Source organism: Mus caroli, unplaced genomic scaffold (genome assembly GCF_978045245.1).
Source record: "Mus caroli unplaced genomic scaffold, Mus_caroli_1 scaffold_8, whole genome shotgun sequence".
NCBI classification, from domain to species: domain Eukaryota; kingdom Metazoa; phylum Chordata; class Mammalia; order Rodentia; family Muridae; genus Mus; species Mus caroli.
Window position 1 is genome coordinate 57,113,956 of NW_028227263.1, and position 25,586 is coordinate 57,139,541.

Sequence of the window (25,586 nt, forward strand, 5' to 3'; positions counted from 1 at the left end):
GGTCAGGGTAATGCCTTATTGGATAAAATACTTGTAGTGCAACACTAACAGCCCTGGAACATATTAGTCTCTGCTAAAAAGTACCTAATTCTATACAGAAGGCTTCATAAAGAAGTTGTATTTGAAAGGAATCTTGAAAGGTGAATAGAAAGTCACCAAAAGAAAGGAATAGGAATTAGCTATCTCTCTGGCATCTACAACTGTTAGAAAATGGACCAAGTTTCACATGGGTGAAAACTGGGTCTTACTCAATGCTGTATCCTTTGAGCTCGATTGGTCCTTGCAACACATCAAGTGTTCAAAGAGACTTTTTGCCTAATAGATTGAACAGTTAGAGAGAAGCATAGTTATGAGAAAAACCAAAACCAAAAACAAATAGCACACTGTGGTTTTTTTTTTCTCCTACTAGGAAGTAGATTATACCATCAGCATCATTAGCTCCTGGAAAGGTAGGAGATGTATTTAAGTAAGGAGAAAGGGAAAACTTTACTGAAGAGACAGGTCCACATTTAATCTCGGCCCTGTTGTCAACTCATAATGTGGCTTTGAATAAATGCTTAATCTACAGTGCTTTCACTTTTCTCATTTGAGGAACACCTCTTGGTATATTAGTACAAGAAAAGTGGGGACAATTTAACAGGAAGTGGAAAGAACGTGGCACTAGCCTTTTCCAAATTCAAATTTAATATGCACATTCCAGTTTTACGATAGCATGCTGTGTTGCATACTGGTTATTTCCTCACCAAAATTATAGTCCTTGAAAAGGCAGATTAATAGATGGCCAAAACAAGAACTGGTCCTCTTGGATCAGAAACTGGGATGGAATGAGAAACCAAAGCAGGAAGCTTCATTTCTTCCCATCCCAGAAATGCTGAGTGTGGCCATGTGCACGTCTTACTGGAGTCCTCTAGCTTTCTCTAAACTGGTCATAAAGGGAAAGTGATGGAAAGGAAAGCTACCAATGGAAGGCCAAGGTGTATAGCATTTGCAGAGATTTTTTTTTTTACAAGAAAGCTAATACAGTCATTTAAATCATAGGTATGGGTCATGGGTGTATTGAAACTTTAGGGACCACTATAGATCTCTTCTGATCATACTACTTTGAAATGTATAAAGTAGAATGCTTAGGATAATAAGAGAAATCAGTTATTTAGTTATAAAAATACTAATTTTTATGACATTGCAACAACTATAAGTCATAGAATGCCTGAGAGCTAATTGATGATTTTTTTCCAGACATTTGTATTAATGGTAACATAAATGGATCTGTGACCTCTATGGTGATAATGTCATAGATACTGAAGTGCTGTTGCAATTATTGTCTATGACCAAATGGTGGAAAATAGTAAATCAGATCTAAGCTAGTGAAAATGAGATTGCTATTTTTATTTTAGTGAGCGTGAAGTTACAGCTATTTGACTCCTACAAGATTAGCAAAGTGCTCTTCTGGGTGTGTCCAGGTGTTTCCGGTCTGATATAGGCCCTGAGGATTCTGAATTGATCAGTGGATTAACTCTGTGATGAACTTATAATATGAAGGCATTATTAGGAGCTGGGAAAGGTGGGAGATAAGGGCTACTTGGAGGCATCAGGCCACTCAGGAACTTAGGGCTCTACTGTGCCTTGCCCTCTTCCAGGATACACCTCTCCTTTCCCTGCTTCTTGTCTGCTGAGGTAAGAACCACCTCTGCTGGCATCTGCTCCTTCCAGTGTGATGCTCTGCCCAAGAATGTGGAGACAGGACTGAAACTGTGAGCCAAAAGAAATCTTTCTTCCTATGGCTGCTTACATCAGGCATTCTGTCCCAGGGAAGAGAAAAGTTATGAGTACAGACTTGAAAAAAAGAGGACTCAATAACATTCCATTTCTACTTAACAAAATTCTATACAAGAAAACAAATACTTTTAAAATGTGATGGAGACTTTATTGTAAATTCTAATTCTATATGTAAGCAAATATTGTTAATATTTCAGCTTTGAATGAAAGAAAAGTAAAATATTAATTTTTGGACATTTAATGATTCAGAGCAATAAACATCTCTGACCTAAAAATAAATGAAAGCAAGAGAAATATTTGTAAGTATTGTTGTTCCCTCTTTCCTCCTCTCTTAACTGCATAGCCTGCCTTGTGATTGGATGGGTGATCTGAGAAGGAAAGAGAGGCAGGAAAGGCCAGGGGGATGGAAACCTCAGGCAGCTGTGCACAGACTCTCCAGAGGCAGGTTTCATTGAGCAGCTTATTTAATTGGGAGAAACATAGGCTATTTAAACTTTTGAGGGTGAACAGAGGCTATGGGGTAACTGAACATCATTGGTCCCAGCCAGGGTGTGTTTATGGGGTGCCTTGTTTGCATAAGGGGGAATTCCAAGCACTAATGGACATGACCTTATAAGGGGAAAGGAAGTAACCTGTAACCTGGCCACTGGACTATGTGACCTCTTCAAGTGTCTCGAAGGTGTGGGTACAGGTCTACTGCACTGGGATATGCAGGCCTGGCGCAGGTAGGGAGGAGTCCTTCTCCTGATGGTCTCAGGATGAGATTTCCAGGGTTTAGACATGCCTCGATCCCATGCTTACTCGAGACCTGTTCCACACGGCTGTATGGCTCCCCCAGCCCCATAAAGTATAATGTATAAAAGTTAGAAAAATGACACACATAAAGTGAAAGGTGAGATGCTCTCACATCTCTTTGTATATCCATGCATAATACTTTCAATGATTATGCAAACATGCTTGTAACTATATGCATAAAGTACTCCTTATTCAATGAATGTTATGCAACAGCTTACAATTTTATTCTTTTTATATAATATAATGAATATCCTCCAATATGTGTATGTCCACATGTTTCTCCTTTTGATTTCTTCATTGTTTAATGTTGGTAATTACATCATAATTTGTACATATCTACTTAGGATGAACATATGCATTTTTGCTACTTTTTTGTTTTATAAAAAGGGCTGGAGAATTTTTTGTTCAATATATCTGTAGAAAAATGGTCTAAGATTAGAATTGTTGGACTAGAAGATCCATAGATGTAAAATGTCAATATATCTGCCAAAGAAACATACCAAAAGATTTCTAATTTTCAGCCAGATGAGAAGTAAACACAACTTAAGGGAATTAGATTTTGTTAATTACCTGAATTCCTGCTGCATAAACGAAGAAATCTTCAGAAAATAGATGCTGAATTTTATTGAGAGATATTGTTTAAAGCAATAGCTTGAGAAAAAATGGCAGCTGACTATCTCTTATATTACACTAGTTTTCCTAAAGATCTCCTTCTACCACAGCACCAATCCTAAGAGATTTAGTGAGCAAAGAAATGATAAGCTGTTCATTTTGTTCTTCTTCTGTTAAAAGCAGGCCAGGAAATAAACTCTTGTATATAGTCTTACATTTTACAAGCTAATACTAAAGAGGAGCACCCTGGCCTTTGCTTGATTCTATCCACAATGGAATGCTGATTTATACCAAGAAAGTAAGAGAAGTGAAGATGAATTTGAAGTAGAGCCTGCCTTGGATGAGCTTATGATCATAGAAAGGTTGATTAAAATAATCTAAAGTTATTTGAAACTGATCAACTTGTATTAGTTATAATGATGATTCATTAACAATAACAATCACATTACTCAAACGGATGAAAAATAGTCAACCAAGATCTAGCTGCGATGCAAATGTCTTGATGCTCGTCATTGCTGTTTACAGCAGATATAGTCAGCCTGAGCTTACAAGTCTCATTTCGTCTTCTGCTGGTGATGTAGAAAGGACGCCACACAAAGCAGTTCCTCTTCTACTTTAAAGCTAGGCTGGGGACAAGTGACTAGATTCCAGAAACGGAATGTAAGCAGAAATATCATTAAACCAATTCAACTCATGGATCACAAAAACCAGAACAATGGATGGCATCTACCAAAGTTACACATGTAGCTATTGCCATGAACCAATATCTTTACTGCCTGGTATATACCCAAGAGAAACAAAAGCATATGACTTCAGAATGGCAAACAAAAGCACATGTAGGTCTGGGGATGTAGCTCAGTTGATGGAGTCCTTGTGTGAAGTCTTGGGTTCCATCAGCACAACATACACTACATATGGTGATGTATGCCTATAATCCCAGCAGTGGGGAGACAGAGGCAAGAGCATAAGTAGTGTAAGGTCATTCTGAGTTACTCAGAGAGTTTGAGACTGTGTTAAAAACAATAAAAAACAAAGAAAGAACATTCTCTGCTGATTTATTCATAAGAGCTTCACACATCCCAGAAGGTATAATCTGTTTTTGATACATACATTAAAATTTGCTCAGCAATAAGAATGAATGAACTGTAGCAACACATAGTAATATGCAGTACATTTTGAGTAGAGGGAGCCAGGTACACAAAATTTCAATTTTTGCTTCTGTTAATACAACATTTTAGGAAGAAGCAAAGAAGTTAGAATAGCAGTTTTTTGGGACTGGAGAGATGGCTCAGAGGTTACAAGCACTGGCTGCTCTTCCAGAGGTCCTGAGTTCAATTCCCAGCAAACACATGGTGACTCTCAACCATCTATAAGGGGATCTGATGCCCAATTCTGGTGTGTCTGAAGACAGCTACAGAGTACTTATAAACATTAAAGAAAGAAAGAAAGAAAGAAAGAAAGAAAGAAAGAAAGAAAGAAAGAAAGAAAGAAAGATCTGAGAAAAAGAGATTCTAATCTTTAAAAAAAGAATAGCAGCTTTCCTTTTTTTGTAGGCATATTTATTGAAAAGGGGCAGACAAGAAATTTCTCTGTGGTTGAAAATATTCTTTTATTAATCTGCTTGGAGTTTCAGGAGTAAAGGAATAATTAAAGACTTGCCAGCTTTATTCTGTAGTTTTATATATTTCGCTATGTATGGTAACTGAAAATTACGCATACACACATCATACAGGCAAGAAGAAATATAAAGGAAGAAGAAAGAAAGAAGGAAGAAGGAAAGGGAGGAAGAAAGAAATAAGGGAAGAAGGAAAGAAACAAAATACAAAAGAAGGAGAACAAATTATAGCCCAATTTATACAGGGTAATCCTTGCTTTTTTTAAGCTCTGTGAGCCTTAGGATGTATGTGTTACCTCAGCACTGCCTACACTTTCTTGACTAGCTCAGCAGTTGTCACCTGCAAAGTACACAGGCTGGAAACCTTTGCTAGTGCTATGAGGGAGACCTTATTTCTCCCAGTCGAAGTGACACACTCAAGCTTATAAATGGATGCCCAAACCCAATGCCAATGTATACTGAGAAAACCAAACACACCATCCTTCCCAGGGTCTCACCAGAGACAGAGCTACATAAGAGGCCAGACCACAATGTGAGTCCATTTGGTGCTTCTGTGTTCAGAGAAAGATGAACTTGCTAAGTCAAATGTTTAGTGACATCCATTCAGGAAGGCATGTGGGTCCATTTTTATAGGGGAGAGAGTTTTTGTTGAGTCCGGAACACCTGGGGGCTCAGGGCAATCTCTCTAAATGTGATTCTGTTGTCTTGGTAGCCCCTCCTTTTTGATTCCAATCCTATACTAACACTTTTAGAAATGTCCCTGTCTCTTTAGAGATGTTGCTGACCTCTGACTCATTCCTTCCACACACCTCCTCTTATTCAGTTTATACTCATTTAGCATTTTTCTCTTCAAAGAATAACCATAAATTATCAAAATAATATAGATAGCGGGTATGTTATAAAAGTATAACCAAATATTGTCAGGTTGTTGAGAGTGTTTTAGGCAACTCTTGAAGGCTTGTGAAGAACACCAGAGACTGGAGAAAAAAAAAAAAGAAACCTGCTCACATAGTAGATTTTCCAAACATCATTGCCTCTCAAAATGTGGACTATGGAAACTGTCCAATGGACTTCTGTCTTTGGTTAAGGAAATTTCCAGATAGAATGTTGTAAGTATCTGGTTTTAAAAAAACACATGTATGGTGAGAAAAGAAGCAATACGGTACAAAGAATCTTCTCAATTTTTTTTTTTAAAGAATTTGAGGAGAATATCAAAAATTCTAGGACTTTCTAGTTTAAAACAAGGCAAAACAAGAAAATGGCTATTTTTCATTCCACGTGTCTCTAGATGGTAATAAGTTCTGAAAACAAGGTTTTGTTTAAGGAAAAGCTCAAATCCAGGTATAGTCATGTGGATTCTTTGTCAAGGCTGTGGGAGTTTAGAGATTTTTCTCCCTGGGTCCTTTCAAGTTGGACAAAAGTGCTACCAGGGACATAAAGACATTTTTCACTTAACTCTCAATCCAAGACAGGAAGTGTTTGTTTTAATGTTTCTTTGGGAAAATGTATATTTAATCTTTTAATTTTTTGAAGAGTCTCTTACGGAGGGCAGGCTGGTCTGGTATTTATTGTATGACTGGGGAGGATGATCTGCCCTTGAGATTTCGGTCCTCACAGTCTCATTTCCTGAACGTTGGGACTGCAGGTGTGCACTGCCATGTCCGGTTTGTGTGATGCTGGGGATCAAACCCAAAGCCTAGTGCGTGATAGGCCAGCACTCTACTAACTGAACCACAGCCTCTGCCTACATTAACAGCTTAAGTAATGTCAGAGAGAACGGAGAAAAAAAAGTAGAAAACATTGCTTTAAATAAGTTGATTGTGCTGTGTGTGTGTGTGTGTGTGCATGAAACCATGTTGAAACAAATAATGTGCTATTTGTAACTATTTTGAAAACATTGCATACTTCCAACAAAGTATATGTGAATACCAAATATTGTAGAAATAAAGAAGTACTAGGGTCTACTTAGTACCACAGTTTGTATCATGCTTGTGTCTGAATATATGTTTAATGGCTTCATATATATCTGAACTCATTCTGTGCTGTTAAATAAATGTTCTGCATCACATCTTGAGGATACCTCCATTCTTTTCCGTCGACACCTGCCAATATTGCGAGAGCAACCATTTTCTTTCTTTCTTTTTTAAGATTTATTTATTTATTATATGTAAGTACACTGTAGCTGTCTTCCTACACCCCAGAAGAGGGCGCCAGGGTGGTTGTGAGCCACCATGTGGTTGCTGGGGATTTGAACTCAGGACCTTCAGAAGAGCAGTGAATGCTCTTAACCACTGAACCATCTCTCCAGCCCCAAGAGCAACCATTTTCTTTTCTTTTTTTTTTTTTTTAGCACTGGAAACTACAAAGTACTTTATTTTATTTTTTTTTATATTTTTTTTATTACATATTTTCCTCAATTACATTTCCAATGCTATCCCAAAAGTCCCCCATAGCGCCCCCCACTTCCCTACCCACCCATTCCCATTCTTTTGGCCCTGGCATTCCCCTATATTGGGGCATATAAAGTTTGCAAGTCCAATGGGCCTCTCTTTCCAGTGATGGCCGACTAGACCATCTTTCGATACATATGCAGCTAGAGACAAGAGCTCCAGGGTTCTGGTTAGTACATCATGTTGTTCCAACAATAGGGTTGCAGATCCCTTTAGCTCCTTGGGTACTTTCTCTAGCTTCTCCATTGGGAGCCCTGTGATACATCCAATAGCTGACTGTGAACATCCATTCCTGTGTTTACTAGGCCCCGGCATCGTCTCACAAGAGACAGCTATATTTGGGTCCTTTCAGCAAAATCTTGCTAGTGTATGCAATGGTGTCAGCGTTTAGAAGCTGCTTATGGGATGGATCCCTGGATACGGCAGTCTCTAAATGGTCCATCCTTTCATCACAGCTACGAACTTTGTCTCTGTAACTCCTTCCCTGGGTGTTTTGTTCCCAATTCTAAGAAGGGGCACAGTGTCCACACTTTGGTCTTCATTCTTCTTGAGTTTCATGCGTTTAGCAAATTGTATCTCATATCTTGGGTATCCTAAGTTTTGGGCTAATATCCACTTATCAGTGAATACATATTGTGTGAGTTCTTTTGTGATTGTGTTACTTCACTCAAGATGATGCCCTCCAGGTCCATCCATTTGGCTAGGAATTTCATAAATTCATTCTTTTTAATAGCTGAGTAGTACTCCATTGTGTAAATGTACCATAATTTCTGTATCCATTCCTCTGTTGAGGGACATCTGGGTTCTTTCCAGCTTCTGGCTATTATAAATAGGGCTGCTATGAACATAGTGGAGCATGTGTCCTTTTTACCGGAGCAACCATTTTCAACTCATGTCTTCAAGTCTTTGAATTCTACCAACGCTGTTAGATTACTCCCTTTCCTCCATTTACTATGCCTCTTCTCTGGGGAAACTTTGGTTCCGCTGATGACGCCCAGGGGTCGAGTTGGCTCCTTGCTTCATGTTTCCCCTCCTTCCCTCCCTTTCTTTGAAGAAACAATGAAGGCACAAAGAGAGTATCTACTGTCACAGTCCAGCCCAAAATAACAAATCGCCCATGCAGAGGGAATGCTCACATCCACATTCCTTAAGCATAATGGTAGTGTGATGACAATCCTGTTTTGGAAACCAGTATGATGCTCTATATCTTCTTATACTCTATAAATTAAAAATATAAATTACTGCAAGCAGAATTGCCCAAAATTTTATTATTCTAAGCTATAAAGCCTGTCTGGGTCACTGTTCTATTGCTGTGATGACATACCATGGCCAAGGCGACTAGTATAAATGAAAGCATTTAATTGGAGCTTGCTTACAGTTTCAGAGGGTTAGTCCATTATCATCATGGCAGGAAACATGGCAGCATGCAGGCAGTTGCTGGAGCAGTAACTGAGAGCTACACCTTAGTCTGTAGGGAGAGGAACAGACTGTGAGCTTGATATGAGCCTTTGAAACCTTGATGTCCAACCCTAGGGACAAACTTCCTCAGTCAAAGCCACACCTCTTAATCCTTTCAAGTCATGCCACTCCCTGGTGACCAGCCATCCAAACATAAGAGACTCTGGGGGGCATTCATATTTAAAGATCCCTATTTTGAGGACTTTCTAGTGCAGTGGTCTTCAACCTGTAGTTCATGACCCCCTTTGGGGGGGGGATTTCTTTTCACAGGAGGTTGCCTAAGACCACTGGAAAACACAGATATTTACATTATGATTCTTAACAGTAGCAAAATTACAGTTTTGAAGTGGAAGTGAAAATAATTTTGTGATTAGGGGTTGGCACAACATGAGGAAGTGTATTAAATGGTTGTAGCAGTAGGAAAGTTGAGAACCATTGTTCTAAATACTATCTTGGAGTCTCTACAACAGCAGTAGACATGAGAACCCTTCTTTTCCCGTAATCCTAAGAGCGTGACTCAGATTGTCCCGTAGCTACCCACCTATCAGCACCACTAGCTTTGGCATCAGTGACAATAATCTTGTTCTCAAGTTCCTTTGAACTCTAAGACTCCATTTGATGGTTAGTTAATAAAAAGAAATTGCACATTTTAATTGTAATTTTAAAATATTTTTATCTATTGGTATGCAATTCCTATACCACTTGGCACACACTGTTTTTGTATAAACTATGCAAACTCTATGATCTATCATATTCAGAAGTAACTAATTGTTACCAATCATACTATCATATGGGGTGGTGTGTGTGTGTGTGTGTGTGTGTGTGTGTTGCTGGGAATTAAATCTAGGTCCTCCAGCATGTTAGGCAAGTGTTAAACTACTGAGCCATATCCCAACTCTAACTTGATGTTTTTAAAAGTACCATGCAGTCACCATCAGAGAAGCTTCCTCCTGCAGCAGATGAGAATGAGTACAGAGACCCACAACTGAGTGATATGTAGAGAGTGAGAGACCTTGAAACAGTCACAATTGGGATGCTGTTATCAAACTCTTCCGCTGAGGGCTCAGGGAGTTATGCAGAAGAGGATGCAGAAAGATTGTAAAAGCCAGAAGAGATAGAGCACACCAAGAAATCAGTGCCTTCCAGACACAGCAGGACTGATGTCTGTGTGAACCCACAGAGACTGCAGTCGTTATGCACAGGACCTGCCTGCACACGTTTAAGCCAGATGGGGTCCTGGTGCTGAGAGGGGAACTGGACACGAAAGCCCTCATCCTTAACCCAAAAGCTATCTCCAATTGACAACCGCTCATAAAAAAAAAATTAGTTTTTCCATGGATTCTTACTGGGTATACAAATCACCCTTAAGGGAGGTCCCATGTGCGGCAGTAGATAGCCACCATGAAGCACACTTAATGGTCTTTTTGAGATGTATTGCCTCACAAAACTGTGCATTTTTTAAAAAAAACTTACTTGTCTTTTCCTTATTTATCTTCCCATTTTATGTGTAATGGTGTGTGTGTGTGTGTTTGTGCTTTTTCTTTGCTTGTTTACTTTGTCTGTCTGTTTGATTTATTTTTAAAATTTACCTTTTTGTTTCCAAAGAGAAGGGGGGGGGAGAAGAAAGCATGGAGTTGGATGGATGGGGTAGTGGGGAAGATCTTAGAGGACACGAAGGAGGGAATATGCTGTATGAAAAAATCATTTTCAATAAAAAGAAAATAAAGTGCTGAGGATCACCGTATGATGGTCTCTTATTTATATTTAATATTTTACTTCAAATAATCAAAGAAGGGAGGCTTGTGTATAATGAACTTTGTCTTTCACCTAAAATGTTTTTAACATTGTTTCTTGTAGACCCTCAGGCTTTCAGGAATAGATTCTTGATGTTAGTAAAGTAAGCTTGAGTTGTAATTCCTGTGATTGCTGGCACAAGCTTACGCTGTGTGTTTCTGATCCATGTCCTTTCTGAGCTGGAGAGCTTTTTAAACACAGTGATTATTTTGTTCCCATTTTTGATTCTATATTGGGCATGTTGAGTGGGGTGACAAAATGGACAGCAGATCTTCAGGGAGATCTTGAACTTTGAAAGGGATGTCATACCATTGGGCACTTTCAGTTCTCTCTCATGGGAAGTACATTCATCTGTGGGGAAGAATGATGTGTCCAGATGTTTGAGTAGCCAGAGGCGACTATGGCTGATGCTATTAGTGTCTCTAGTATCTGTTTTGCCATTTTGTGCAGTGATATAACTATCAGCCTTTAGCTGCCAATTGCCCAAGTTGACATCGTGTTACACAAATGTTAGCTGAGATTTGCATAGGCTTACCTAAAAGTTTCTATCTTTTCTTTTTTCCTTTTTGAAAAAGCTAAGGTCTCTTGATAGAGTCCTAGGCTGGTCTCAAATTCAATGCATAGCTCAGCCTGGCCTTGAACTCCAGACCTGTCTGTTTAGCCTTCCAAGTGCTAGGATTACAGATGTGTGCTGCCAGGCACAGCCTGAGAAGTTTTTCTTCCCTCTTCTTTCTCTGGCCCTTTTGGCTAGTGTGTGGATGTCATGTTAGTGAAGTGGTCATTTTATAAGCAGCACAGCAATCAAAGGTGATAGCTAGCAGGGTATTTAACATACAGCTAGGCATCTTGCAGATAGTTTACACCTATCTTATCTGTTAGTTTTCTCACTTCTGGAACATTAGTTTCTTGGTAGTAGAAACACAGCTTTTCCACATCTGTCTGTCCAGGGTTTCAAACAGGGGCTGGAAAATCATATTAGTTTAGTAAATATTGTAGAAGGAACTGGATAAATATGAGAGATTGATCTAAAGGCAAAGCCTTTCTGCTTTAAAAAGTACAGAATTTACAAGTCCAAAGAAAGCAGGTTATTATACACAAGGGCTATATGGCAGGTGGATTGTCATGGCAATCAGTTTTAGATTAAGCTCTCTAGCCAGGCAGGAGTTCTATTGCACTGCAGCTGCCTCTGCTCTGTATGTTGCTTGGGTGATAAGCACTTGTGAAGTTCTGTTGTTAGGACTCTATTAGGGGCTGGCAGGTCTCTCTACTGTCTCTTTCCATATAGCATGCATTTAAACACATCTAAATTAGTATTTTCAAGACTTCACAGGCACAATAGAGCTTAGGAGGTTGAGCAAGTAGCGAGAATGTTGAAGGTTCTGTTGCAACCGTAGGTAGTCTTAGGTGAACCAATGGGACGAGGGACAACAGTGGTGCAAGTGCCTCCATCTCCCAGCAAAGATACAGAATCCTTTTGTTCCACTACCCTCTGCTCTTTTTGGCCAGGCTTTGACAGGACAAGGGCTGAGCTATATAGCCCGACCCAGGCGGGGTCCACCATCACGCTCCCGGTTGTGCTTCTCTGAATCGTGCTCCCATTCGGAAGGTGAAGGTGCTCGCTTTCTTTGCCCGTCCGGCGCCCGCCCACCCGCGGGAGCGCGCATGCGCCTCCCCTCCCCGCCTCCGTCGTGCGCGCCCCGCCCCCTCGCGCTGCCTTACGCGGACGGCCAACATCCGAGGACTCCGGCCTTGAGTAACCTGCTCCCGTGACCTTTTCGCACCCCTCACGCCGAGGCCCGCGCGGCACCCGCCTCGCCCTTGCGTGTCTGCCGCACCCGCCGAACCCTGCGTTCCCCTGACCACGCGCAGCTGCCACCGCCGCTCGTCATGGCGGCCCTCAGCAAGTCCATCCCTCATAGCTGCTACGAGATTGGCCACACTTGGCACCCCTCCTGCAGGGTCTCCTTCCTGCAGATCACTTGGGGCGCCCTGGAGGAGTCCCTCAGGATCTACGCACCCCTGTACCTGGTGAGCAGGGCTGGCGCTGGTGCAGGGCCTCCCGGGGCTCGTTGCTCCTAGGTCAGCTTTAGGGGTGGTGAGAGAGGCCTGGGGGGAGTCCTAGGCGGAAGGAGGGGGAGGGAACCCCGAGGGTGAACTGTCACCGGACGCCTGTTGCTAGGATGGGGATGTGCTCTAGACAGGTAGGGTCAAGTGCCTTACACTTGATCGAGAACCTGGATCCAGAGACTCTGTGATGGAGAGATGTTGGAGCTTTGTATTTATTTAGTCAATGCATGCACACAGTGTCCCCTCAGCCCACTTTACCACCCTCCGGCCCCATTTTCATATGAAAAAGGGTGTTCTGCACCCCCCCCCCCCCCAAGCCTGCTTAGTCACAGATTTTGTCCTTGTTTGAGATGACAGAGATGCCACTGGACGGTTTGTTCTTTCGTAAGTTCCCGGAGTAGATTCCTGGTTTGAGATTTTGTGCGGTGATTTCGTTGAAGGTGTTTTAGTGGCCTGCTGCTGAGGTCATTTTCTTATACAGATTTACATGTAGGGCAGCTTAGAGAGAGTATCTGGAAACCTACCAGTAACATCGAGAACTGATAAAGATATCTTCTCCTAGTGAGTGCCACTGTGTGGGAGAAAATTTCCACATCCTGGCACTGAAGATGTGCAATTTGGCTACTGAAGTTCATTGTCATTTTCTCATTTGTCTGTATGCTGAGAAGGTAGACATCATATTTTGTATGTTTCCTAAAAGTTCGTTCAATACTCAATGAGTGATCCATTCTTATTTCTCATTGAGGTAGTAATTTGGGCTGATGACATCTTTGACAGTATGATTATGTTTGTAACTTAATGGAGAAGTCTAATTTGTAATTATAGACAGAACACAGGAAAAGACAGTGACTCCCTCAGAGGTTGCAGAAGCCAAGTTCCCTTTTCATGATGTAAACTGGTGCTTCCCCACTTTAATGTATTTTGAGGAAACCCCAGGAATCATGTTAGAATGGGATTTCTGATTCAGTAGGTCTTGGTGGGGGCTAGAGAGTACATTTCTGATAAACTCTAATGTAGTGTAGACACTGGGGAATACCAGCCTTATTAAGTGAAGATCTAGAGCATTGGCCAATATAGACGTTTATCTGTATCTATATACACACATTCCCTAAAGACTGTTGTTACTGGCTTTTCTATATGAATGTTGGCCAGCCATTGTTTCATATTTGTTACTATGTTATTATTATTTTGGTGTTGCTGGGATTCTAACCTGTTGTCTTGTGCTTTCAAGATAAGAGTCCTGCTGTTGAACTCTGCCCCAGATTTCTGTAAACATTTATAAATACATTGGACTCTTAAATAGCAGTACAAGAAGACTCTTCTAGTCTGGGGACTTAACTTAGTAGCATGTTCAAGGTCCTATGTTGTGACTCCTAGTTTTGTTCCTCCACCTCCTACCCCTCAGAAAACAAAGGCAAGCAGAACTATTCCAGGCAATTTGTTCAAAAATTACTCTTAACCTCAAGGATTAGGAACTAGTTGAAGTGTTTATAATGCAGTTTCTCCTGAAATCTATAGCATCGTTCATTCATTCATTCGTCACATATTTGTGGAATGCCTGGTATTATATCTACAGCATAGACAACTTACTGATTCTATTCAGTGTTAGGGGAATTTAGGGAAGCAACTGGAGCAGAGATTCTCCTACTCTAACAAGATAGGATTGGTGGGGATCAAGAAAGGACTTGTTTCACTCTTACATTTTCAACTAGATTAAATACTACTTGAGAACAAATTTCCTATTTTATGTTGCTGCTTATCAGTGGCTGTGAAATGGTTAGTGAGAACTGACTTGTATTTTATTTTAAGTAAAGTAGAGATTAGAAAATTTTAGCTTATTTCAGGTACTAAGGCTAAGCAGTAGAATTTGACTTTGGCCCTGATTGTGTGTGTGTGTAAATGTGGTAAGATAATTAATTCACTGGTGACCTCCAAGTCCTGGGATTGCGAATATGCATCATCATGCATGGTTTATACAGCTCAAATGCAGAGGCTTATGCATGCTAGGTAGGCAGTCTACCAACTGAGCTATAGCCCTAGGTCAGAATGTGTCTACAATATGTAATTTTTTTGTCTTTCCTTTCTCCTCCAGTGCCACTCAGGAGTGAAGTTGACTGTAGTCTGAGTTAGTGGAATTTCATTTTGACGTTGAAAATAAGATTGGGCATTTATTCATGGTGTAGATGTGTGGAGTGTGTATCCGTAGAGGGGGACAATAGTGTGACCCCAGGGAGAAATCCAAGAGTTTGTAAAACCAAGAGCCTGTACATTGTCTAAATCCAAAGGCTGGAATGTAGTTGGGAACTATAATTCCTCTTGAACGTTCTGTGTTTGCTTCTTCACACGTTTATCCTCTAGAGCTGCGACTCCATCTGCAGATTATCCTCACTTCATGCATAAGAAAACAAAAAATTAGAGCCATTAGTCTTGCTTCGGGTAGTAAGAAAAAAAGGATAAGCTTATGGTGGTTACAGGAACACATGCTGCCGAAAGACAAGGAAACCTGCATCGTTCACTAGTTAGGAGATGATGTAGCTGCTTTACCTCGTGGTTGAGAGAGGTTTAGCTCACATGGAATCCCACCTGTGCATCACTTGCAGCATGAGCGAAGGACAAATCTCTGTTTCTAAGGTGCTGGAAGATAATTTCCCATGTTTTAGGGCTGTTGTTTGGACTTGGAGTGGGGTGGCAGTGTGTAGGAATAGCAAGTGACATAATAAGTCCCCAATGTGGTGGACTTGCTATTGAAATCCTGTTAGAGCAGGCAGCTTTTATTGAGAACCAGTCCTATGGGGAAGTTGTGAATGAGTTCAGGTATGAATGGGTAGGCTGAAGAGTAGAACAGGAGCAGGGTGGCATTTGGCATCTGCCAGAGAAAATGAAAGGGCAGTTTTAGAGGCATTATTCTCACTGGAAGAATCAACAGGACTGGAGGATGGAGGATGTGGGGACAGCATGGGGACCTGCTGATGTTTATAGGAGTGTAAGTCAGGTGGAAGCTGGTGTCTTCAGTGATAGAAATGGAGACATCTGAAGGGCAGGTGGCTTGCCTGGAAGACTTGAGGAAGTATATTGCGGAACCTGTGAACTGGGCCTGACAGTCTTGTCTCTTGTGCTTTCCTCACAGGACTCTCTTGTTCTCTGCATTTGCCTTCAGGCTTCTTTTCATCTTAGAATTTACCTTCCGCTTAAAACAGTTTTGAAATGTAGACACCCCATTTTTTATTCTGATGAAGAGTTTGTAATTCGAGTATAAAAGGAATATAAAATGCCAAATATGATTCAGTGATTAATACAGTCCACTTTTTGATAAAGAGAAAGATACATTTCAGGAAGTTATAGCAAATCAATTCATATAGTTCTAATCACACAGAGTTCCTCCCCCTCCCATGAGAACTTGATTACATTAAATCCTTTCACTTGGCCATCCTGGGGTTATTTAATGCCTCTAGCATTAAAGTCTCCAAGAATGGCTGTTAATATGAACCATTAGTCTCTAAGTAAATATATTGACACATATGATCTTATCTTAGGAAGTATGGAGTCCCTAAAGAGAGATCAAACTTGAAAAGACGAGATTCAGCGTAGCTGTAAATGAAACTTGGGTCTGTGGCTATGTGTATGAGTGACTTCAAATATACACACGCATAAGTGATAATGACTCCTTATTTTTTTTCCCTTTCACCAAATCAATCATGCATTTTATTGAAACAACCTGCCTCCAAAGAACTATATTTTATTGTTTTTGTTCCTCATCTTTAACTTTTTTCCTTTTTGTTGACATTCACGGAAATGGGCTGAGGTTTTAGTTAGTTAGTTAGTTAGGAGTAGGATTATGCTGCTAAATGGGCTGAGGTTTTAGTTAGTTAGTTAGTTAGGAGTAGGATTATGCTGCTGCAAGTGCAGGTTACTTGACTTTCTCATTTTCTACTTGTAACCATGGGCTAGAGAGAAGGACATATTTCTGTATATATATCCTAACTTTTTTTGATCAATGGTATAGTTTAACTTTGCAATTTCTGTGTTCATTTTTAGCTTCAATAATATATCCAGAGAAGACTGGGTTACTCAAGTTGCCTAGTACTCTTGTATCAGGACACACTTGACTTTGAAGCCCTTTAATAACAATAATAATGATATTTTTATTATTCTATTTATTTATTTGTTAATAGTTATGATTATTACTATATTATTATTAAGATGGGAATCCCAGCATCCAACATTCAACACATAAGTCTTTACAATTTTATGTCTTGATGAATTGTTTACTTTATCAATATGTCATGGACTTTGTCTCTACTGATTAACGGCGGCTTGAAGACTAGTTTATCCAGTGTCAGAATAGCTACACCAATTTGGTTTTGGTTTCCATTCTCATGGTAGACTGATTCATATCTTGACCCTTAGACTATGGGTGTATAAGTGGGGAATGATTTTCCCAACAGATTACCTGGCATGATATAGTTTTTAACCCTGTCAACTGGCCTATATCTCTTTACTGGGGAGCTGCAGTGATTTACAGTTATAGTTATTACTGGAAGACCTTTACTGACCCATATATGTTTGTTGGTTGCTTTTGTGATTGGTTGAATGATTTGTTTGTTTCTTTCTCGTGCTGGTATTGTGGGTTTGCTATTTTATAGTAAAAGATATATATTATATTTAATATGTTTTATTGTATATTTACATTAACATATTAAATATATAACATATATAATAAATTCCATTGACAAAAAGAACTTTGAATATATCTACAGAAATGTAGTCTCCTCTGCAGTTCACATAAAAGCTCTTTCCTGCTGTCATGAAATTTATCTCCATTACCTTTTTAATTTAACATAGTAGCTTTGTTGGAGGTTATTTCATTGCAGGGTTTGAAACGTATTGATTTATGCTTCCTGGTTTTACAGTGGCTAATGGGGGATTTGATGTTTCTCTGATGAGCATGCATTTGTGGGTGAGCTGGTGTTCTTTCCTTACAACTCCAATGGTGTTTCTTTTGCTTTTGTCCTGTGATTATAATATATTATGGAGGGGTTCATCTCTTGTCATGTGTATTTACGGTTCTGGTTGTATTTTCTTATGTATTGTTTCCCTAGATTTGGGAAGTGTGCCCCAGGGTACATTCTGTATGCTGTTAGCTTAGTCTATTTTCCTTATGTTTAATCACAACAATAAAACACCTCAAATAAGGATAAGTCAGAATTCAAAATACTACTAACTGCATACTAGAAAAGAGGCGAAACAGCCCCCTCAAAGAAGAGAAGAAAGAAAAAATGTCCAGTAATTAAAAATATGTGAATATAGTCTTATAGTTTTATGAAAAATAACACAGCTATAACATAAAAAAAGCTTAAAATGTCTTAAAAGGCATTGCAACATTATATTGAAAAAAGAAAGGTATATATAGGACCAAGAAAAGATGGCATGTATATTAGAGAGGGCTCCTTCCAGGTCAGTCTTAAGTGTTGAGGACTGCTGAGTGTGGTAAGGGACAGGGTTGTGTCAGATGAACTTGTAAGGTCTTAACTATTAATAAGACTTATGTTGGTGTGAGCCTGTTTGGAGAAGTGTGTGCTAGCCACTGGTGTTACCCTTTACTTTGTCTACCAGGGCCTTCTGCTGACCAGACTCAACTTTGCAGTCTGTGGGCTTAGCAGATTCTTCCAGCCTGCCCAGACTTCAGTTGTAACCTGGCATGGCCAGGGGTCTAGGTGGGATTGTTCTGCATTGTGTAGGGTATCAGGGAAGCAACCATCACATCAACATCTGTACAGGCAGGTGTCTGCGCACCTTCAAAACTTGCAATGCATCCATCACTCTATTGGGATGTTAGATTTCTCCAATTCCACAGCAGTGAGCCACACAGCAGTTAGTCTGAACCAGAGGTTGACAGGCTACCAGACCTCAGGTTCTGAGCTCTTCTATTCTAGAGTAACTCTCTGCTGAGGAACTTTGCTCCAGGTTCTAAACATGAGGCTGATTTCCTCTAAGTGGTACATTTTCAACCACTTAGGTCAGTCCTGTACATGTCAACGCTTTTTGGCTGGTCAGCATCTGGACTTCTTGTTTTCTGTACCTGTCTCCCCAGGCAGTGTCTCAACCTAGAGCAGTGATTCTCATCCTGTGGGTCATCACCCCTTTGAGGGGAGCGTCACATATCAGATATCCTGCATATTAGATATTTACATTATGATTCATAAAAGTAGAAAAATTACACTTATGAAGTAGCGATGAAATACTTTTATGGGTGTGTGTGTGGGTCATCGCAGCATGAGGAACTGTATTAAAGCATCATAGAATTAGGAAGGTTGAGAACCACTGCCCTAGAGTATAGTACTTAAATTCAGGATCTCACATTTGTGGTGGGTTCCTGTACTCGGGACCCAAATGTAATTCACTTTTTTTTTCTTTCTTTCTCTATTAATTTTTTTATTTATTCACTTTACAGCCTAATCCTAGCTTCCCTCCTTCCTCTCCTCCCAGTCACACCCTTAAACTCCCTCCCCTTACTTTCTCTCCCCTTTTCCTCAGAGAAAGGGAACCCCCCCCCCCATGAGTACCCACCCACCCACCCAGGTATATCAAGTCACAGCAGGACTAAGGACATCCTCTCCCACTGAGGCCAGACAGAGCCGCCCAGCTATAGGAAAGGGATCCAAAGGTAGGCTGCAGAACCAGAGACAGCTCCCGCTCCTATTGTTAGGGAACCCACATGAAGAACAAGCTGCACATCTGCTATAAATATGTGTGTGTGGGGCACTAGGTCCAGCCTGTGCATACTCTGGTTTGTGGTTCAGTTTCTGTGAGCCCCCATGGGCCCAGGTTAGTTTACTCTGTAGGTCTTCTTGTGGTGTCCTTGACCCCTCCTGCTTTCTCATTCCTTTCCCCGACTCTTCCCCAGCCCTGCCTAATGTTTGCCTGTGAGTCTGCATCTGTTTTTATCAGCTGCTGCGTGAAGCCCCTCAGAGGACAGTTATGCTAGTTTCCTGTCTGCAAGCATAGCAGAATATCATTAAAAGTGTCAGGGATTGGTTCTTTCCCATGGAATGTCTCAAGTTGGGGCAGTCATTGGTTGGCCATTCCCTCAATCTCTACTCTATCTTTATTCCTGCATTTCTTGTAAGTTTTGTGGGTTGGTTGGTATACTGGCTGGTTTTGTGTGTCAATTTGACACAAGCTGGAGTTATAACAGAGAGAGCCTTCCTTGATGAAATGCCTCCATGATATCCAGCATTTTCTTAATTAGTGATTAAGGTGGGAGGGCTCATTGTGGGTGGTGCCATCCCTGGGCTGGTGGCCCTGGGTTCTATAAGAAAACACATTGAGCAAGCCAGGGGAAGCAAGACAGTAAGCAGCATTCCTCCATGGCTTCTGCCTCAGCTCCTGCCTCCAAGTTCCTGCCCTGTGTGAGTTCCTGACTTCCTTTGGTGATGAGCAGCAGTATGGAAGTGTAAGCTGAATAAACCCTTTCTTCCCCAGCTTGCTTCTTGGTTATGTTGTGTAGGAATAGAAATCCTGACCAAGACACTTGGTGTCACCTCCCTCCACTAGAAGTCTTGTCTGGCTGTAGGAGGTGGCCTCTTTAGGTTCCATAGCCCCCACTGCTAGGAGTCACAGTTATAGTTATGCCCAAAGACTCCCAGGAGTCTCCTCCAGACCAAGAGCTGCCTCCCCCACCAATTTCTGTTCTCTTTCCCAGCCCTTTCCTTCCTTTCCCCACACCTGATCTCCACCTCATTCTTCTCCCATCCAGTTCCCTCCCTCCATCTTCTATAGATGTCTATTTTATTTCTCCTTCTGAGATTCAAGAGTCCTTCCTTGAGCCCTCCTTGTTTCTTAGCTTCTTTGGGTCTATGAATTGTAGCGTAGTTATCCTGTACTTTATGGCTAATATCTACTTAATTGAGTACATACCATGCATGTCTTTCTGGATCTGGGTTACCTTACTCAGGATGATATTTTCTAGTTCCATCCATTTGTCTGCAAATTTCATGATGTCATTGTTTTTAATAGCTGAGTAGTAGTCCATTGTGCAAATATACCACATCTTCTTTATCCTATTTTCTGTTGAGGGATATCTAGATTGTTCCCAGATTCTAGCTGTTATGAATATGAATAATACTGCTATGAACATAGTGGAGCATGTGTCCTAGTGGTATGGTGGAACATCTTTTGGGTATATGCTCAGGAGTCGTATAGCTGGGTATTGAGGTAGAACTAACTGTTCCTAATTTTCTGAGAAAGTGCCAGGTTGATTGCCAAAGTGATTGCAGAAGTTTGCCCTCTTACCAGCATGCACTGTCACTTGAGTTATTCATCTTATCTTAGCCATTCTGATTGGTATAAGATGGAATCTCCAGGTCATTTTGATTTACATTTCTCTGATAACGAAGGACTTTGAACATTTCTTTAAGTGCTTCTTGGCCATTAGAGATTCCTTGGTTGAGAATTCTCTGTTTAGCTCTGCACCCCTATTTTTAATAGGGTTATTTGATTTGCTGGTATTTAATTTCTTGAGTTCTTTATATCTTTCGGATATTATCCCTCTTTCAAATGTAGAGTTGGTGAAGATCTTTTCCTTCTGTCCTATTGACTGTGTTCCTTTGCCTTACAAAAGCTTTTAAGTTTCTAGAGGTTCCATCAATTAGTTGTCAGTCTTAGTCCCTGAGCTGCTGTTGTTCTGTTCAGGAAGTTGTCTCCTGTACCAGTGTGTTCAAGGCTATTCCCCACTTTCTGTTCTACTACATTTAGTGTATATGGTTTTATGTTGAGATCTTTGATCCTCTTGGACTTGAGTTTTGTGCAGGGTGATGACTATATCTATTTGTTCTTCTACATGTAGGCATCCAATTAGAAAAACACCATTTGTTGAAGATGCTGTCTTTTTTTCCATTGTATGGTTTTGACTTCTTGGTCAAAAATCAAGTGTCTGTAGGTGAGTTTATTTATGGATCTTCAATTCAATTCCATTGATCAGTCTGTCTGTTTTTATGCCAATACCATGGTTTATTTTTGTTTTTTAAATTACTTTTACTCTGTAGTACAGCTTGAAATTAGGAATGGTAATACCTCCAGAAGTTCTTTTATTGTACAGGATTGTTTTACTATCCTGGGTTTTTTTGTTTTTCCATATGAAGTTGTGAATTGCTATTTTAAAGTCTATAAAAAAGTGAGTTGGAATATGATGAGAATTGCATTGAATCTGTAGATTGCTTTTGCTAAGCTGGTCATTTTTACTATGTTAATCCTGCTGATCCATGAGGGTGGGAGATTGTTCCATCTTTTGATATCTTCTTCAGTTTATTTCTTCAGAGACTTGAAGTTCTTGTCATACAATTGCTTGTTAAGAGTTACACAGTGATACTCAATTTTAAACAATTGATTCCTTCCAAGATGGCACCTGGCCACGTGCCACTTAGCTAGTGGTATGCCTGTTTACTTCTGACTTGTTCCTGTGCAGTGGTCATTGTCTCCCCAAGACTGGCTTTGCCCCTGGGCTGGGCCATGCAGCTCCTTTTTCTGGAGAGGCCTTCCTCTCCTTGTGGCTGATGCTTCAGCTCCCCTGCCTGGGAACCTCATGGCTGGAGCTCTAGTCAGGTGTCTTCTTTTCAATCTGCACCTTTTTTTTTTCCTCTCCATCTTCATTCATTGTGGGGATTTCTGAAGCTCCTTTTCTTTTGGGAAGAGTCTGGTTTTTTGCCCTTTTTTTTTTTTACTTATTCTGACACTTTTTCTTTACTGGGTCACACAGATGTTGCTTCTATTACCTATCTTACTCAGTCTTACACTATTCTTTATAATAGTAATCTTTGTAATTTTTACAATTGTGAGAAGATTGATGCTCACTAAAGTTCACTTGTATTCTGTAATTTGTGCTAACAACATATATTTAAATAGACTGTTAAAATTATATTTTAGTACTGGAGGGAGTCTCAGTGGCTAAGAACACCTATAGCTCTAGCAGAGGACTCAAGTTCAGATTCTAGCATCCACATCTGGTGGTTCACAGCCACTTGCACTTCCATTTCTGAGGGATCCAGAGCCTTTTTCTGGCCCTCTCAGGCACTTGTATTCATGTGTACCTAACCGTACACAGACACATGCATACACATAATTTAAAAACAAAATTTTATTTTGCACTTTGGGTGTTAGCTATTACTTCACATATAAAATAAATGGTGTTCCTCACTTTCTGCACCTACCACAGTCCATTATGAAATGTAAGCCCCAGACAAAAATTAAGGACAACATAGCTAGCGCTCATGCTGGTGTAGAGCATAGCACCCATGCTGATGTGGTATTTTAAAATGCATACTTGCACACTGGGAGTATGAATTCTGTAGTGTTCAATACTTAGGAACATTCTCTAAGAAGGACAAGTTGTTCATTAACCTTTTAAAACTATTTCTTAAGCGGGTTCTTTCAGGACTGCCTGACCAGTGTGCTAGATTAGAGAGCTCCTTTGTTGAGTCAAAGTACACACACTCTTTTGCACTTTGGGGAAAGAATACTGTGTTTTCGTTCTCCTTTAGTTATATAGGTCTTTCTTCAGAATATGGAATGTTTGTTCAGTATTTACTTGGACTGTAATATCTAACAAGTTTATGGTTAAAATCTCATAAGCCTGTCTACATTCAGGTCATTATCTTAGGCCTTTAGTAAATATTTAACAAAGAATTGGGATTCCTAGAGATTAAAAAAAAAAAAAAACCAATTTATCAAGCATCCAGTTACTTTGCAAAAGGTTTGAAAACCACCAGGTATGAAGTCAGCTCAGTGATATGGATGGAGGTTTTAAAGGCAGAGGTTTGCATCGTTTCTAAAGAGAAAAAAGACCAGCGTTGGAGTAAATGTTTGGTAATAGGCTCCCCCCCCCCCCCCCCCGAGACAGGGTTTTCGTATGTAATCCTGACTGGCTTATAACTCTCTGTGTAATTCACATTGGATTTGAACCCACAGAAATGCACGTTTGTGTCTGGTATTAAAAGTGTGTTATCACATTATTTTTTAAGAGGTTCTTTAAAAAAATTAAAAACAAAACTAATTAAGAATCTTTGAAAATCATTAAATAATGGAAACTGCTAAAAACTGTCTTGCTTATCTGACCCTAGGAGATCATGGAGTCATAAATTGACTTCACTTGAGGTCTCATTTATGTAGTGTAAGTGAATGACTTATTTTGTCTTTGGCTTCTTATTAAGTCATTGGTGCCTCTTCTTGCTCTGTTACTGTTCATTTGTAAATGTAGCAATGTCTTTTTTTTTAAAAATAATGAGCATATTTATTAACATTCCAGTTTGAGTCCCTTGACCTTGTTTTCCTGAATGACTTCTTGTTATTCTTTTTTTCTGATCTGTCGAGTGCAAAGTACGACTGCCAACAGATCACTTCTAGTTGAGAGTTGAGAGCCTGCTATTGCAGTGAACGATTTCTCAATCCAGCCTTTCCCTTATCAGCTACAGAGTGTAGGTGGCTCAGGGTTACCCCCAGTTGCTCCATAGGTCAGGGAAGAAGTAACATGGATTTGAATCCATATTCTAGATGATAATATAGTATCCTTCCTTCTGTTTTGGAGTCAGCAGATTCTCATTAAAACATGTATTTGTTTGATTAAAAGGAGCTTAGAAGGCCTTTAAATCCTGAATGTTTCTAAACATTACTTTTGTGTGGTCATTAGGAATTCTCTTCAAGTAAGAGTGGTCTACTTGGAAAAATTTATGTACTTCAAAAATATATTTTGAAAATGAAAGTACATTTTGGTAGAGGAACCCTTCTGGTTTCCAGTCCAGGGGTATTGCCCGCCGCTTTTTGTGTGTCCCCCTGGTAAGAACACGCTCAGGGCAACCGGAATCTTCTGCAGCACAAGCTTTATTGCTTACCCCATCAGGAGCCAGTGGAGAAGGGAGCCAGAGAGAGAGAGAGATGGCGGAGCCCCCTCCCTTTTATGGAGGACTGTCCTCCGCCTCGGACGTGTCACTCCCTGATTGGCTGCAGCCCATCAGCCGGAGTTGTCGTCACGGGAAAGGCAGAGCACATGGCGTGGAAAGCTACCCCGGCACATGCGCAGCTTGCTTGTTTACTACTTAGAACACGGGTGTCAGTGCCATCAGCGCCATCTTGTAATGGCAAATGTGAAGGCGGCTCCTTACATCTCCCCCTTTTCTTTTATATAAGAGCAATAGGCCACCCATATTAATGAGAGTGGAGATAGAGGTCAAATCCCCAGTGTGTAAAATAGGGGCTTTACACAAAACCTCCTCCCAGGCTCATCACCCAAAGGGGTCTTGGTCCGCTCCCGTGTCGTTTTTCCTGGGGGAAGGACACTTGGACACTCAACCTTCTTGAAAGATGACATGTCTCCCTAGAATAGGCTCATATATGCCACAGAGCCCTTCTACTGCAGTGCTTAGCCGTGCAACTCTCTCGGGCTGCTGAAGCACACTCACTCTATCCCGTGCAATGAGACTAGCCTCGTGGGGTGCAAGAGCTGAGTGGCCAGCGACCTATTGCTTAAGCATAGATAACCATATATCAGGGGAAGCACCATGTTCTAGAGCTGCAAGCGCCTGGGAAATAACCATGTCTCTCCTAGTTTGGGCCTTAAGCTTACAGACCAATCAAAGAAGCAACACTAATCCACAGCAAAGAACAGCTCCAAAAAATTCCACCCCCACCCATTCTTTAAAGAAGGAAAATGTTGAAAAGATAGTCCTTAGGTCAGGGACAGGTCCAAGTGCGTGGGGCAAGTCTCAATTTTCAAAGGGTCTGTTCAAATTTAGCCGTCCAATTCTGTATCTCCCAATGCTGCTTTCCCTTTGTTGTTGTCGCACTGGACATCACCAAGACGAGGGACATCAGTATTCCCTTGGTCAGTCTGGATTTTTCGGGTGAGTCTTTCTGGTATCCAAAATGGGTTGTCTTCATTCTGTGGAAAAACACAAACAGCTCCCCTGGATCTTATCAAAATAGGATCCGGGCCTTTCCATTTGTTATTTAAAACATCTTTCCATTTAACC

At 40.6% G+C, this 25,586-nt stretch overlaps 1 protein-coding gene across 2 annotated transcripts in view; it reads left to right on the top strand.

Moving 5' to 3' along the window:
- The window catches only part of Tmem135 (transmembrane protein 135), a 262,399-nt gene that overhangs the window by 55,813 nt on the left and 181,000 nt on the right, over window positions 1-25,586 (top strand). The window contains exon 1 of one of the 2 annotated variants that reach the window (XM_021167721.3): window positions 12,204-12,528. The exons of the other annotated variant lie outside the window; for it this stretch is intronic. Coding sequence (XP_021023380.1) covers window positions 12,388-12,528 — 141 coding nt within the window. The 5' untranslated portion in view covers window positions 12,204-12,387. Of the gene's footprint in view, window positions 1-12,203; window positions 12,529-25,586 lie in introns of those variants that run through there. 2 annotated transcript variants of the gene reach the window in all.